Source organism: Carassius auratus, unplaced genomic scaffold (assembly GCF_003368295.1).
Source record: "Carassius auratus strain Wakin unplaced genomic scaffold, ASM336829v1 scaf_tig00009122, whole genome shotgun sequence".
NCBI lineage: Eukaryota > Metazoa > Chordata > Actinopteri > Cypriniformes > Cyprinidae > Carassius > Carassius auratus.
The window spans coordinates 67,619-85,000 of NW_020524005.1; the positions used below are offsets into that span (position 1 = coordinate 67,619).

The 17,382-nt window shown below is 35.7% G+C and overlaps 1 protein-coding gene across 1 annotated transcript in view; it reads left to right on the plus strand.

Moving 5' to 3' along the window:
• The window catches only part of LOC113072454 (neurobeachin-like), a 96,697-nt gene that overhangs the window by 26,595 nt on the left and 52,720 nt on the right, over positions 1-17,382 (plus strand). The window contains exons 4-13 of the mRNA XM_026245435.1: positions 456-551; positions 1,344-1,465; positions 3,495-3,621; positions 5,203-5,322; positions 6,088-6,234; positions 10,440-10,637; positions 10,937-11,070; positions 11,939-12,047; positions 13,137-13,289; positions 15,469-15,637. Coding sequence (XP_026101220.1) covers positions 456-551; positions 1,344-1,465; positions 3,495-3,621; positions 5,203-5,322; positions 6,088-6,234; positions 10,440-10,637; positions 10,937-11,070; positions 11,939-12,047; positions 13,137-13,289; positions 15,469-15,637 — 1,375 coding nt within the window. The remainder of the gene's footprint in view (positions 1-455; positions 552-1,343; positions 1,466-3,494; positions 3,622-5,202; positions 5,323-6,087; positions 6,235-10,439; positions 10,638-10,936; positions 11,071-11,938; positions 12,048-13,136; positions 13,290-15,468; positions 15,638-17,382) is intronic.

Genomic DNA, 17,382 nt, shown 5'->3' on the forward strand with positions numbered 1-17,382 from the left:
CGTTGAGCCTTTTCAGACCTCTGGAACAATCAACCGCAGAACAGATCAGGCCTGCCCAGGTATCGATTCGCCGTTCTCTTGAGTGAGGGATATTGACAGAACATCGAGTGCTGGCGGACACCACAGTGAGGATGTTGTCACAATAGTTTTCATTTTTTGGATAGAGTAAAGTACCCCTCTGGAGAAAAATAAGAGAGACGTGGGCTTTACTGAAACAATTGGTTATGAGATGTGAAAATGGAATGTTTTGATCAGCATGTGTTTTCATTAGCTTGCCAAAAGTGGTGAGTATACGACAGATTGGATCAACGTTCTTAAATCAGAACTTATTTAGTCAGGCAAAATTCAAAGTTCATTTCAGAAGTTTTTGCTGAGAAGCTCCTGGGGTTTTCGTTATGGTGATTTGGTTTGTCCTAAAGGTACTTGTCTTACCTCTCACGTACTGTCTTCCACAGCCAAGACATGCAGTCAAACTGCTCTCAGTCCTCACTCAAATGGCACAGAGACATGGACCAGACACTTTCTTTAACTTTCCTGGCCGAAGTGCAGCTGTGAGTGACCCCATTCTTAGCCTGTTTTGCATATTTATGGATATTTCAGATGTTGTGAAGTTAGATTTAATGTTGTTTTTAAACTGTTATTTCGACAATACGGTTAATTGAAAAATAGGCAATATTAAATGACTATAAAGCTTTGTGTAAATAAAAGAAAAATTGTATTTACACATTAAAGGCAAAGCTGAATTTTCAGTTGCCATTACTTCAGTCGTAAATGATAGATTAGATAATGTTGTAATATGCATATTTAGAATAATTAGAAACATTTATTATTATTATCAGAGTAAAAAAAAAAAAGTCGTGCTGCTTAATATTTTGGTGGATACCATGAGACATTTTCCCAGTTTTTAATGACTATAAAAATCAAAAGAACAACATTTATTTTAAGTTTTCATTGTCAATTTTAATCAATTAAATCTGTCCTTGCTGATTAAAGTATTCATTTCTTACAAAAAAAAAACTTTAAACAGAATTATTTAATGTTTTAAATAATAAATTAAAACAATCTGTATATACGCAGTATATCAAATTTCAACCAATACTGATAAATGAAATTTTTCTGATATTGGCCAATAACTAATATGGCACTTATTCATCCCTACCGTAATTTCATTATAGAGAAATCCATTTTATATACATTTGTTTGCTGGCTGAGTGGCTATATGTATATTGGGAAAAATAAATTGACTGCATTAGTTATTCAATTTTTTTTGAAGCACTGGATGAATATAAACAAATGTGAACAGTACAGACTCCAAGACATTTTTTCTCTCTGTTTTCTGCCAGGCGATTGCATTGCCTCCCATCGCTAAATGGCCTTATCAGAACGGCTTTACCCTCAACACCTGGTTCCGCATGGATCCTCTGAACAACATCAACGTGGACAAAGACAAACCCTACCTTTACTGGTGACTACATTCACAGCCTACGCCTTAATGTGGTTATATATAACTTAGTCAACTCTTAAATAAAACTTGCTTAGCAGAAAAGAAAATGACCTTCAGGGCCTGCTTCTGTTAAGTAAATTAAACTGAGTGGCTTTGTTTTAGGGTTTAACACACACACACACAGAGAGAGTTCTGGCTGCTTTGCCACTTATATAATGAGCTTTGTTAGAGGATTTTGTTTTTGATGATGTGGTGGATTATGCAGGCATGAAAGGGAATTAGGTCAGATTCCGCTGATTAAACCAATAGGTGTTTGAACCCAGGGCAGAATGTTCTGGAATCACTGGGAAATCTTTGCAGAGGGACACTAGGGTGGAAATAGACATTAATTTGGGCTTTTAATGTCAGTCAGGCAAAAAGAGCATCGTATGTAGAGACTTGTGGGTAATTGGAGCTCAGATCAATAGTGCAGACACATTTTTATTGGCCAGGATTCCAGGAGCGAGGGAAAATGGTCCTCGAGGGAGAAGGAGTGAGTCTGTTTTGATAGAGAGAGAGAAAGAAGGACAACATCCATTTTTGAACAGCCTTGGGCTCTTTTGTAGAGATATTTTAAGGCATTAGCCTCTGATATTAGCTTGAAGTGATATGTTAGATGGGCTAGATGTTTATAAAAAAAAAAAAAAACATTTCTTACATGTTCTCGAGATCAGGTTATTGAGTTCAGTTCTTCCATACATTATGTAGGTCCATGCATTGAGAAACTACCCCGGACTTTCTGAGAAGGTTACAAAACAGTGTTGTTAAAGGCTGCCACGCTAATATAGTAGCTAGAGTTTGAAAGCGAGTGCTGGGTCCTGCTTGCTGTTATGCTGCCAGATCTGTAGCCTGGAGCTGCCAAGCGCAGGATCGCTCACATAAACTCTGAGTTCAATCTGTGCGTGACACAGATTCGGAATAAAAAGAGATGTTCACGAAAGAAAAACATTGTATTGTGAGATCAGTGTGAGTATTATTGATTCACACTGAGAATTCTCAGCTCCTGAAGATGCAGAAATTGTCTCTTGTGCTGTTAGGTTTCTTGTATGTGGCGGTTTATACTTCTGTTGTGAGGAACGGAGAACACAAAACTGTCTTTGACATTTTGAAATAAGCCTACTGTAAGATCTCTTTACTCTCTCCTCTCTTAAGTTGGAAAAGAAAACTAGCTAATGCATATCAGGAAACCTACATATTGTGATAAAAAAAAAAAAAAAGCATTGTAGACTAGCCTAAGTTTGGTCAAACTGGCTGAACTTAAGGGGTTTTTAGACAATTTTCAGCCAATTGAGTCAGAAGGCCAGCATGACCAGGCTAGCAGACCAGCTAAGACCTGTAAAACCTTTTTGGTTTAACAAATTGATATTAGAAGTAGTAGAAGTACTGCTCATAAGAGGTTTAAGCTAGTTTAGGTGGTTTTCCAGATCTAAACTAGCTTCACAGGTTCATGCTTTTGGCTAGTTCAAGCTTTTTGTCGAAAAGGGAATGTTAAAGGGTTAGTTCACCCAAAAATGAAAATTAGCTTTTGAATTACACACCCTTGAGGAATCCCATGTGTATATGACTTTCTTCTTTCAAACGAATCCAATCAGAGTTATATAAAAAAAATTGTTATCATTACAGTGGGTGGGTGTTTCTGTTAAACAGTCCAAAATACGTCAAATAAAGCATACACATCCATAATAAAACATCCTAAATAAAGGCACATTTTATTATGGATGCGCACACTTTATTTAACGTCTTTTGGACTGTTTAACAAAAAAAAAAAAAAAAAAAAAACACCCCCACTGTAATGATGGAACAGCCAGGACAGTTTTTAATATAACTCTGCTTGGATTTGTCTGAAAGAAGAAAGTCATATACACCTAGGATGCCTCAATTCTGAGTAAATCACAGGCTTATTTTCATTTTTTGGTAAACTAACCCTGTAAGAGAGGATATTTCATATATACCACATCAAAGTGTTATGAATTGCTTTATATTCTTTGTGTTTATTGATTCTCAATTTCAGTTTCCGCACAAGCAAAGGTATCGGCTACTCTGCACATTTTGTGGGGAACTGCTTGATTGTGACATCGCTGAAGTCAAAAGGAAAGGGCTTCCAGCACTGCGTGAAATATGACTTTCAGCCCCGCAAGGTAGACTTTCATTTCCAGCTTTGATTCTCTCTTTCCACTACTAGCATCTGCAGTTATCTAATGGTTGTGTTGTGAAGGAGTAAGAATCGAGTGGATGCACTTGTGAATTTTCTTGCTGTGATCCAGTTAACTGGGCTAAATATCATGTTTACAAACTGTAACTGAACCCCAGGACATGAGATAACTGAGGCCACTTTCTGTATTTGTTTTTGTTGTGTTGAATTGAAGGGAAATCTCTTGGAAATCTCTGCACAGCTGCTGCATTTTTTAAACATCTGTCTAATAAATGATTTCCTTGTTTCTACTCAATATTTAATGCTCTTAGCTGGTGTAATCTTTATAAATATTAATAGCTTAAACGTGCTCTTTAGAGCCTTAGGGAAAGGGTTTGCCAGGGTCTTGAAGGTCTTTCCTAAAATGAAATTTTACAGATTAATTGCAGTCATGGGGGCAAGTTTGCATATTGTCTGAAACTGGGTAGATGATGCAACACATGATGATGCAACTTTTTGTGTTAAATGCAATGCAAAATAAAATTAAAAATAAGGCATTTTAGTGGGAGACTATTTAAATTATGGAAATTAAATATACTGTTTTCATTTTCAGATTAGCTGATCTGATTCGTGGTCCAGTGGTCATTAAAACTACAGTTTATAATTTTATTGCAGTTTAAGAAGAGAAATAAATTTTTATAGTTCATTGGATTAATCTAACTTTCCTCTATCATGTAAATGATCTGTTTAATTCTTTTGACCTCCAGTGGTTTAGACTCACATAGGGTTGTTATTTCTTTTTTCTTTCTTTCTTCCTAATAACAGCTTTGAATTTTTTAGATTTAGTGACTTAATATAAGCGATAACAGGCTGTGTAGGAACTTTTTTTATTAGGTTTTTGATGTGGTCTATACACTATACAACACACAGCATGCAAAGAACATGCATTTTGTCCTGAATGGTGTAGGCTTCACTCCTGAGTGTGTTTGAAACACTGCGCCATATCGTGACTCTTTCGTGTGGTGGCACATTGACAGAAATGAAATCTGTAATGACCCTTGTCTCCTGCTAAGTAAACCTGCCTTCACTTCCTCACTACTTTGATTTCCTCCCTGCCTCTGTCTGCTTCCTCTCCTCTCCTCTCTTCTCTTCTCACTCAAGATCCGATGTATTATTTATATCTAAATGCAAATTTTACTGCATTAGACCTCCTGCCTGCTGCCCATGACAACAGCTTTGGGTTGAAATGTGTGCTTCCAGTGCCAAGAAAGAAAAATACAGCTAAAACCTTTATTTAAAAGATCTACATTTTCTCTGATCATCCTGATATCTTGGACTACTGTATGATTTGGCCTTGAAATTAAGGTTTTGATGATTGCTGAATTAGTCTGCTATAAAGTAATTCACTGTAATTAATTTACTGCTTCATACATTAAATAAATTCTATTAATGCAACTTGACAGTCATATCGGTCTGTTTCCTTTGGAATAACAAACACTGATAAATCATTCACTGTGCAATAGAATACAATAAAAATAAAATGAAAAGGGATTATTTTGATTTCATGCTGACCTTTTTCCTTCTTTAGTGGTACATGATCAGCATCGTTCACATCTACAACCGCTGGAGGAACAGCGAGATTCGCTGCTACGTCAATGGACAGCTTGTCTCCTACGGCGACATGGCTTGGCACGTCAACACCAACGACGTAAGACCACTTTGCAATCGCTTTCTCACTCTGTAGCTGGCGGATGTTGTCTCAGAGAAAGATCATCACCACTGTGTGCACAGTGTGAAATTAAACTATGAAAGATGCATTGATTTATCACAGTTTCGGAATAAATAAATGACGTTTATTTCTGCCAACACATCAAGCCTACCATGAAGTGCATGCAGCAAAAATAATTTCTTAATCAGTATTTTGTTATTTTTAGGAACATTTTAAATATACTTGCAAAATAGTAAAAATTGGTCATCTCTCTCTCTCTCTCTCTCTCTCTCTCTCTCTCTCTCTCTCTCTCTCTCTCTCTCTCTCTCTCTCTCTCTCTCTCTCTCTCTCTCTCTCTCTCTCTCTCTATATATATATATATATGTATATAAAGCTCAAATCTTATATGAGATATAATCTTGGGGCTTCAGTGATTGGATTCAAATTCACAGACCTTTGCTTCTGTTTTTCTGTACCTCACTGAAAGCAATGCAAGATAATTAAAAGGTGGGACCAGCAGTGCTTAACCTCAGATCTCCTGGGTGCTGATTTTGATTAAACTAATAGGCAGGTTTCAGCACAGAATAACATCTCTGTAATGCTACATCTCAATTACGCTATGAACCATTGCTCGCTTGGTATGACGTTTGCATGCTGACATCCACTATATTTCCACACCATCACTCTATTTTTTCCCCCTACTATTCACTTTTGAGAGATTGCTACGCAGAACTCCAAACTGTGTTCTTCATGTGCTTATCACAGAGCTATGACAAATGTTTCCTCGGCTCATCTGAGACGGCAGACGCCAACCGAGTGTTCTGCGGACAGCTCGGAGCCATCTATGTGTTCAGTGAAGCGCTAAACCCTGCTCAGATATTCGCCATCCATCAACTAGGCCCAGGATACAAGGTATGTTTCAGATTTGCCAAAGTGCGTTACAGACCAACGCTTCGCAGCCACCATTGATCTCCAAGAGATGTTATTCCTTTATCAGTGACATTTGGTTATTGATTAATGTACCTTCCAACATGATTTCACCATCGCCCTGAGGAAATAACCATGTTCGTGAGATCTGAATTTCCAGCTGGTTATTATTGTCCAGCTACTATGTTTCAAAACTGGATTTTCAAGCAGGAAAAGTTAGGTGTGAAAAGCTGCATTTACATATTTACTTTTTACCAAGTTGAACCTTATTCTTTTTGTTGTCATGCATCATTGCTTTTACATTGAACGACAGCAAAGTTTCTCAGGTTCGCGTCTTAATGAAGTCTGCCTCTGGATAGTTTATAGTCTTTCTTTCCCTTTCATGTTTCTGACCTTTTGTTGCTAATTCTCAAGGTGCTTTTGAAGCGATTTAGTGTTTAATTGCATCCATGGGGTAAACAGAGAGCAGGTTACTGTGATTTTTTTTTTTTCTTTCTTCCAAGGCTGTATCCTTATTATATATGAAGCTCTGTCATATTAGTAATTAGGACTCGGAGCAGTTTTTCAGTCTCTTTGTGCAAAGTCTAATTTTCTCTGAAGCACCAGGCTTTGATTAGTGACTCATTATCTAAAACAATAAACCACATGCATGGAACGGATAGCAAATGTATCCCAAAAATGACATTACATTGGTTCAAAGCCATTGTTTATGAATGATGAGCTTTTTGCTAATTTAATTTAAAATTCTTACACCATCTCTATTGTCTTTGCTCTGTTACATTAGTGTTTTAGTTATGGGCTGTGTAATCTGCAAGCACAAGTAAGCTCGTAACTGCTTAAACCCATCCTAACAGTTTATTTGCTTATTTTTACTTTGTGTGTTTTAAACTACCTGGTAGACATTTGCACTGGTTTTCTTTAATCAGTGTGGGCTGGTCATTTCCCCTATTAATTGCGTTTCTAGACCTCTGATTCCTGCTGCCCCTCACGTCGTCATGACAGGCAGGTTGGCAGAAATAATGAGCAGTCTGCTTCAGGGAGAAAGCAATTACCCACCCCAGATGAACCTGTGAATGGAGTCTCTTCAAATCTGAAAAGGGGTTGTATATTTCAGTGGAGTGCCAGCTATTAGGCTGCCTGTCAGCTCTTCGGGCTGATCTACCTTGTCTAGGAATAGGGCAGAGGCCTTTGGAGTTTATGTTAGCAGGGTTAGACCACAGGGCCTGGCCCCCATTTGATGAAAAACGTGATAAAATGGGTTTTTAATTGTGATGGATCCACTATAAGCATTACTCTCTTCTTAAAAGTGGTGTTTTGTGGACCAAATGACCAAAAGTTTTATTTTATTTTTAATAGCCTGCACATGCAAGTAATTTTTTTAATGTAGCAAAAAAAAAAAAGAAAAAAAAAAAAGAAAATGGAATAGCATATATTCCATATGATAGTTTGAATTCAGTAATAGTTTTTTTTTTTTTTTTTTTTTGATGTTTTGTTTTGTTTTGCTTAGCTTTTTTGTGTTTTTGTTTTGTTCTGTTTTGTTTTTGCTTTGTCTTGTCTTAGGTCATGTTAATCAAGAAAGATATTTTTGCTTTGCTTTACCTTTTTTTTTTTTTTTTTTTTTTGCTATGCTCTGTTTTATTAATTATTTTCTTTTATTTGTGTTTTGTTTTGCTTTGTGTTTTTGTTTTGTTTTTTACTTTGTTTTGTAGTTCTTAAATCATGTTAGCTGAAATAACATTTACATAGATTATTCCTCCTGTTTTGCTTTGCTTTATTTTGCGTTACTTTTTTGTTTTTGCTCTGCTTGGCTTGATTTCATTGTTCTTCAGTCTTGTTGCATTATTTGTTCTGTTGACTGTTGTGTGTTGACTCACTTAAGTCCTCATAGTCTTCTTAGCCGTTTACCAGAGTACCTTCCTGGACACGGACAGTCTTCTGTGATTTATGTGACTGATCTGAAGATGACCTGATTACTGCCTTGACTCAACAGAACAGGCAGTCTATGTTGCAGCTGCCAAAAAACACTGACCCCCAATCAGACCCCTTACTTGAGGTCTTGTCTTAACTGAACCATGAACAGGTTTGGTCTCTGATTAACTGATTTAATGGTACTAGTCCCTGGCTTTCTCTTTCTCCCTGTTGTTATGGAAGACAGATGCACTATTGCTAGTGTGAAGTCTCACTATGAGATAACAAGTGAGCTTTACATCATCAGTTTCTGCCAAAAGAGTATCAGACGTTACGCTGGCGTTCTCTCAGGTTTATTTTCGTCTGATGGTGTGCTTTTAGCTTTTTCGCAAAACTGTCAGCATCCATTAACATGCTGTGGTATTTATTTTCCAGTCAGACTGATGGATTTTGAGATTTGCTTTGTGCTGTATCATACAGTATGTTCGCAGTAGCACCCTGACCAGCAACAGGTGACATTTCTGCTATCTCTGTTCAGCAGAGTAAACAACATGAATGTTTTTAGGTCAAAATAAGCATAAAGATCATCAAATCTCGAATGTTTCTTTTTCTCACTTTCTTCTCCATTTTGAAAAGAATAATACTGATAACACTAAAGCTAACATAAGCAACAAATAACAGATATACTTGTTTGCATATAATGATATTTGATGGTATTTATTTGCTCAAAGATTGTGAAATTTTATGTAGGTTTATTGCCTTAGAAACCATATTTGCATGGTGGTAATCTATTTAATGACAACAAGTTAAATACAGACAACCTCCTACATCTTCAAAAATACACTTGTGAATAGTTAGTGCATGGATAATGAAGTAAGAATATAAAGGGACCGGTATTTAGTTTCTAAGAGCAACTAAAGTTGATATCTTTTCAGAATACGAAATAAAATCAGCAGTTGTTATCATCTCATTTTTAAAATATTTAAGTTAGATTTAGGGCAGTTTTACATAAAGTTAATAAAACATGCACCTTGTTTATATTTACTGAAACATTTAATTCATTGTTTGCAAATATACATTATCATGTGAGAACAAAAAGTAGTGCGGAACTATTTGAGGTATTTATTGCATAATTTTCTGTTTCAAACAAATATAGCAAGAAATATAATATACTCCACAATATGCTGTATGAAATGCACCAGTATTAAATTTTGAACAGCCTATTAATTTGTAAACTTATGTATAAATCAATAATATGAAATGCCGTTCAGAATTTTCAAAAACAAAATTAATGCTTTTATTAATCGAGGATGCATTCAATAGATTAAAAGTAACAGCAAAGACATTTCTAATGCTATAAAAGATTTGTTTTATATATATAACAAATAAGTATAATGCAATTATATATATATATATATATATATATATATATATATATATGCTGTTCTTTTATATTTCTAATCCTGCAAAAAAGGTTTGACCAATTCCATAAAAAATATTCAGCAAAATATTAAACTGTTTCCAACATTGATTATTATATGAAGTATTCCTTCAGCAGCAAATCAGCATATTAGAAAGATTTTGATGTAGAACATAGGCTGTGTTTTTATGTATATCTGTGGGGGAAAGAAAGTTTGCTGCCCATAATTGCTGATTAGTGCATATATAGTACACGTTTCCTGGTCACATGACAAACTATAAGCAGTGTTTCTTGATAGTGTTATCAAGCACATATCTAAAAATGTCTTATCATTGTCTGCTTGCCGCTCATCTACACAGTTAGCACACGTCTGGAGTGGATCATATCTGGATGACATCATCACCTGGGATGTGCTGCAAGTGTTGGGCCACGGGCCTTTGATTTGACAGCACACGAAACAACCTCATGAATGATAATTCAGCCGAGGGATTCCCACGTCGCCCCTACTTCATCTTCATGATTATTTCATGTCACCGAGCTCATTTATTATTCATCGCGCTCCCACGACTTTGGATAAGATTTAATCACTGCATAAAAAGAATCTTCTCCTTTTCATGCTAGGATTAGTAAATCCTTTAATAAGTGCATGGAATAATAAGATTTACATAGACATATTATTTTAAGATGTGTTAAATATGTATAAATTGTCATATTCTGTGATAATTCACTCCTTAGTTAATTCTCTCACTTGACATGTCTCACTTTTTATTATGCACCTTTTAGAGGCAAATTTAGACCAGATTTTCCTCTGTGTTGGTCTATATTTCTCTTTTTAATCTTTTTTACTCTTTTACCTCCCTAGAGTACCTTTAAATTTAAGTCAGAGAGCGATATCCACCTGGCTGACCACCATAAGCAAGTGTTGTATGATGGGAAGTTAGCAAACAGCATTTCCTTCACTTACAACGCCAAAGCCACAGACGCTCAGCTCTGCCTGGAGTCCTCACCCAGAGAAAACCCATCCATATTTGTGCATTCGCCTCACGCTCTAATGCTACAGGTAAATGTCTGCTTAATGCTTAGGGACTGCGTTCTGCTCTCTTAATCCTAAATAAACCACATAATGGTTGGTAATGTCACTAAATGTTAATCAGATGCCGCATTGTTTAGCTAACTTCACAAGATAATGTCAGTGTTTGCCATTCAATGTTAATTGTTTGAAGGAACACATTTCCGCTGAGATTAGTCAGTGGTTAATGTGAGTAAGCACTTTTAGAATGGCAAAAAAAAGTTAATTACTGAATACGTCTACCACTACTTTTTAATCCATTTGATTTTTGACTTTCTGTTTCTATGTAGGATGTGAAGGCCATCGTTACACACTCCATTCACAGTGCCATTCACTCCATTGGTGGTATCCAGGTGCTGTTTCCTCTCTTTGCACAGCTGGATTTCCATCAGCACACTGAAATCCAAGTGGAGACCACAGTGTGGTAAATGACATAATTACGCAGCAAGGATGCATTAAATTGATTAAAAATGACAGTAAAGAAATGTATAATGTTACATTTTTTTATTTCAAATAAATGCTGATCTTTTGACTTATCTACTGATCAAAAATCTTTAAAAAATTTAATATTCAAAGTTCCCACTATTTAAAATATTAAGCAGCATATCTGTTATATTATATTATATTATATTATATTATATTATATTATATTATATTATATTATATTATATTATATTATTTCACAATATTTATGTTTTTACTGTATTTTTTTTATCCCAGCCTTGATATGTTTAAAAGTTTCAAAAACATAAAAAAAAAAAAAAAAATCTTACAGACCCCACACTTTTGAATAGTAGTGAGTAATATTAATTAAATTCTTATAACTAGTAAGACATATATTATAGTATAGACATATATATCTTTACTATTTTGTCAGTAATAACCTTTAACTAATAACCAGTAAAAATTGTAAATGCTACAAGTGAATTTACTGTAGGCATCACAATATAATTTTATATTAATTTTGAGATTCGGCAAAGATTACATTTAATGGCGTTGGTAAATAATATTGTTTTTAAGCACTACTTTTAGGTGAGATTTGGATGACCACAAAGGTCATATAAATGTAAAAATATATGAACAAAGCACCCACAATTAAATATTCAATTTTAGCCGATTGAGATACAGTAAATGGAAGAGAATAAAAAATTAACCAATTACATAATCGATATATCAAGTGCTGGATGTTCTTACCATTTGTTCCATTAATATTTGGTCAACAAGTTTTTTTTATCTTGATCTTATCTTGTAGTGGTTACCCAGTTTAGTGTAATGACATGTTTTCTGTGCAGTTCCACTCTCCTGGCCTTCTTGTTCGAGCTACTCAAGAGTTCAGTGGCAATGCAGGAGCAGATGCTTGGTGGGAAGGGTTTCCTGGTGATCGGGTACCTGCTGGAAAAGGTGATGCCAATGTTTCCTTCGGTTTTTCTTATTCCAACATACAATTTAGACTGGTTAAAGATAAAGTGTGTAATTTTCATGCTGTTAGCAGCACCAAGCGAATCTGCAAAAATAACGTTTTCCAAATAGGTTTTCCCAAACCATTGTTCAGACAGAATGGTAGAAACATTGGTTAGGCCATCGCTATTACGTCGTGCCACTCAAATACACAGAAGAATGTTTAAAACAACACATTGTTTACACGCTTTGGGGAAATCCGCTTAGAAATGTCTAATAGTTGTGCATTAATTTGAATAATAGAGGACATTTTAGCACTAAACACCATAAACTGCAAAATTTTAAGGGATTTTGATGTGTAATGGACAAATTGTGCTTTTACTCAAGTCATGAAGCTCACAAATGCTTGCTCCTTTCTTTAAACACTTTAAGAGTATTAAGATTTGTACTCCCTGGAGTTGTCATGACCTTGATTGACTCAAGCTTTTGTAAGCATGATCTGAATGAAAAAAGCAAGCACCCAATTCGATCGCTAGTACAGAGGAGAAATGGTGCATTATGGTTGATGAATGACAAATGCACATTTAAGCATTTCTGCAGTGAATGCCGGTTCAACGGCACTATTATATTCCTCTTTGTCCATGGGCTTATTGCAATGACACTTCATTTTTCTTTTCGCTATCTTTGCTTATTCATAGCTGTCCTTATTTCCTAGTCTTAATATACCCATGGTTCCGTTTAAAGTTGGCGCTTGAGTAAAATACTTACTTTGTCATTTAACAGCAGCAGCTGTAAATCTGTGCTAGATGGCACCTGAATGATCCCGCTGCCTTGTGTCCCATTCACACGTAGCCGGCCATCTGTTTGTGTCTCGTTTATACTCACTCCCGTCTCACACCACGCACCTGTCCGGACCTCAGGTGCCAGCTGAGACTAATCACACACAAAGTTTCTACAAAGTTAAAGTCTTTGTCTAGCTGCAAAGTCAAACGGTGCCTTCAGGCTTCAGATGTTGGTTTGATATTTGTTACATAAAGATGCTGAGAATCAGAGGTTGGTTTGGTGAACAAAAATCTCATAATTGTTTTTTAGGCATCACTGATGCACGTCACCAGAGCCGTTTTGGAGCAGTTCCTCGCTTTCGCCAAATACCTGAACAGCCTTAGCCACGGTGCACCTCTTCTCAAACAACTCTGTGACCATGTTCTGTTCAACGCGGCTATTTGGATCCACATACCTGCGAAGGTGAGCAAGGTCATGTCTTTTCCAGAGGATACTCAGGTATACTCAAAATGGAACATGACAGCAATTAGGAGCATCTGAGTTCACTGTGATGGGCACTGGTGACATGAGACCGTAGTGACCTGGTCAGATGAGCACAGGGTGATATTTGCTGAAGTAAACACAAGACAGAGTGTTAACTCTTTAGTGTTCACATGAGAAAAACTAATTATGGTCAGCTTGCTTTACAGATTTAAAGAAACCCTTGTCCTCAACTAGTTTTTTTTTTTTTGTTGCCTAATCAATCCTGATGAATACAATTAAGTCCCATCCTATTCTTTTAATTGAAAATTATGTTCAATACATTTAATCTCATTGAATGTCTTCATTCATTTGAAAATAAAGAAGCAAAATCGGTTATTAACACCTTTTTATATCACTTTAATATCCATCTCTCTTGGTTAATGAGGTTCATGTGGTGTCATCCAAAAAGCAGACACTTATTTGTTCAAGAAAAGCTTTTTACTGAAATTGTTCACTGCTTCTAAACGGCTTCAGATTATAATTTTTTTTTTTTTTTTGGACAATAACAGCTTCACAGTCTGTCACCTCATTCACCTTGTTTAGAACCTGACAGAGAGTTGCAGCCTTGATGAAAAGTGATATATTTCTTTAAAAAGATTTACAATTCAGTGTTTTTTTGAGTGTTTGCAGTTATTGTCACATATGTAGAGTGTAGTTTAAGCTCTGAAAAAATGAGTTTTGGAAATTCGACCCTGCCTTGTTATGACCCATCAAGGAGAGGACGAGGTGTTTCTAAAAGAGGCCGGACTCTGTGATGATAATACGTGTTTCTGCACGGCTGCTGAACGTCATGAATAAATAAAGGAGATATGAAAACACATACAGGATCAGAACAAAAACCTTTGTCACTGGAAGCTTGCCATGGCTCCAAAAGGAGAGAGATAGTGGCAGTTCTCTCCCTCTTTCTCTAAAGAGATAGATAGAAGAAAAAAGAAGAAGAGAAGGAGAGGGATGGAGGGAGGGAGTATGAGAAGGAAAAAGAAAAAGAAAAATAGAACGGATGGTGGAAGGAAGAAGAAAGTATAAACGCAGGAAGGAAGAAAAGACTAAAAGGAAAAAATAGAGAATGACAAAAGAAGGAAATATATATATATATATATATATATATATATATATATATATATATATATATATATATATATATATATAATATTAAATTTAACAGATAAAAAGAGGGGAAAGGAAGCAAAAAGAGAGAATTGATAAAAATAAGACAAGGAAGGAGAAAAATCAACAGCTATATGAATGCATTTGCACAGAGAGAAAGAAAAAAGCAAAACAGGAAAGGAGTCAGAAGGAAGCAAGTAAAAAGGAAAAAGGGGAAAAACAGAAAGGATAAATGGATGTATGGATGATGAAAGGGAGACATATAAAAGGGGAAAAAAGAATAGAAACAAAGAAGAACAAGAAAGAAGGAAAAAAGAAGGAAGAAACGACAGAAGTCAGAAAAGGGGAAAACTAAGAGAATCCCAAAAAAGGGAAGAACATAAAAGTAAAGGGGAAAAAGCGTGACTAGATGAAAGTAAGAGAAAAGGGGAAAACATTGCTAAAAAAAAAGAAGACAAACAGGAGGAGACATGAAAAGCAAAGAGAGGAAGTGAAAGAAAGGAGGAGAGAGATGGGGAGTGTGAGGATAATGAACTGAGCAGCAGCAGCAGTGTTCTCTCCTCAGGCCAGAAGAGTTCATGGACTGTCATCATGTTTACTATCCTCCCTCCGTTCCTTCCCATCATCCCTGGCTGTCCTCACTGGAGAGCCCAGTCTGCCTGCCTGAGTGGCCTGTAATTGGATGAGTTATGTGCCTTCATCAGCGGTTTTTTGTCCTCCAAGGTTTCCCCGCAGCACAGTCACTAGTCAGTCCTGACCTGCTGCTCACAAACAAACCACAGCACCTTTGACTTTCAGCTTCACCCAAAAATACTCACCGTATCTGCTGTTCTGCCATGCCAGAGGTGTTGCTCCCACAGAAATCCAACAAGAAAAGCATTTTAATGAGGGATCTTGGGATGCAATTTAGAAACAACAGACAGACGATGGATAGTAATAATCAGTGTCTTGTATTCTGTAACCTTTTGTAACTATTTATGTATGTGTGTGTGTGTGTGTTTCTGTTGTTCAGGTGCAGCTCTCGCTGTACACGTACCTTTCCTCAGAGTTTATTGGCACGGCAACCATCTACAACACCATCCGTCGAGTGGGGACTGTGCTGCAGATCATGCACATACTGAAGTATTATTACTGGGCTGTGAATCCTGACCACACCAGCGGCATCACACCTAAAGGCCTGGGTCTGTACACACACACACACACACACACACACATGCACACTCACAACTTGCATGCAAATCAATCTAAATTAATCTATATAAATTATATGTAATTAATAATTAATAATTAACAAATATATAATAAAAAAATGAAATATTCAAAAAATACATATTTTTATATTTCATAGGCGCCACTGTTTAAATTTTTTTGTATAATTTTTCTTTACCTGTTTTTTTAGTTTAACATGACCAAATTTACTGTAAAAAAATAAAAAATTAAAATAAATAAATAAATAAATATATATATATATTTTTACTCCCATAAACTTGATACTAGCAATCATGTTACCCAGTCATTATTATTATTATATCTTTAAATTATGCTAATATTATTAATAATATTATTTATTTATTTATTTTGTATATTTTATTTTTATCATTTATTTAATAATAATATAATATTTGTTTGCTTGACAATATATTAAAATATATCCAGACATACATTTTTTATGGATTCAATATAAAATAAAACATTACCTATAACGTTTAAGCGCTTTTGAATAAACACCCTACTGGTGCTTTTCCCTGAAATTTGGGACAATTTCTCTTTCCCATCCTTTCAACCATGTTTTAAACCCTCTGTGCAGAGGTAGAAAAGAGCACAGAAGAGTAATAACCCATGAAAGCTCCACATTGTGATAGACAGAACTAGCCGTGTGGACTGAATTTCACAAGGCTCACTCTTGGCAGTTCACAACTAGCCTTTCGTGGATGAAAATACTGTATGCTTTTCTTTTGGTCTCTTACAGCCCTTTTTTCATTGATCATGGCTTTTAACTGTACCTCTCACTCTTTTTTCTATTCTATCCTGTCTTATAACACGCTTTCAGGTGTATACTCTCTTTTTCCTCTCCTCTCCTCTGTTCTGTTTCGTCTCTGTTTTCCACTGTCCTCTCTTTAAAGATTTCCTGCTGAAGTTGAAAGCACCCAGAGCTAGAATCTTTTAGACTTTCATGTCCTCTGAATAATTCACAAATATTCTCTTAAAAAATCACTCGTTTTGAGGTCAGGAGTTTATGAGCTCTCGACTATTTTAGAACAATTTAGTTTTTTGTTAAAACACAGAGAGGCAACAATTGGCTCGTCAGAACGTTTTGCATAAATTGACTGTATATACAGGAATTCGCATTAGCACGATGGTGTTCAGTGACTTTAATAAGCAGAAGACAGACAGATTAAAAGGATTTCAGAGATGCAGCATGCTTGCACATTCACCGTGGGACTGGGGAGTCTAATTGTGCTCAGTTATTCCTTTTATTCTGCTCCTGCAAGGTTGTGTGATCTGGATTCTGTTCAGAATATGAGCTTAGCTTAACCATAGCTGAATTTGCATTAAATGAAGAGTCAAGAGCTATAGATTAGCAGTCAGCACCAATAATAAATGGCTGCTTTTAAACATTCAGTGCTTATTTTTGCAGAGCTTTTTATTTTAGTCATAAGTGTTGTTTTTTGCCAAAAATATCCTTTAAATATAGTCAGTATCATCATATTTGCTCATTTTTATTCTGTCTAAACTCATTTTAGCTTACAAACACATTTGGCAACACTTTAGTTTAGGGACTAATTCTCATTTTAGCATGCATATTACTAGCATTTTGGTTATTTGTTAATACACACAGACACAGACACACACACAGTGTTTTTTTTTCTCTTTCTTTTTTACATTTTCAACAATACATAATGTTGTTGACATACATTACCAATCA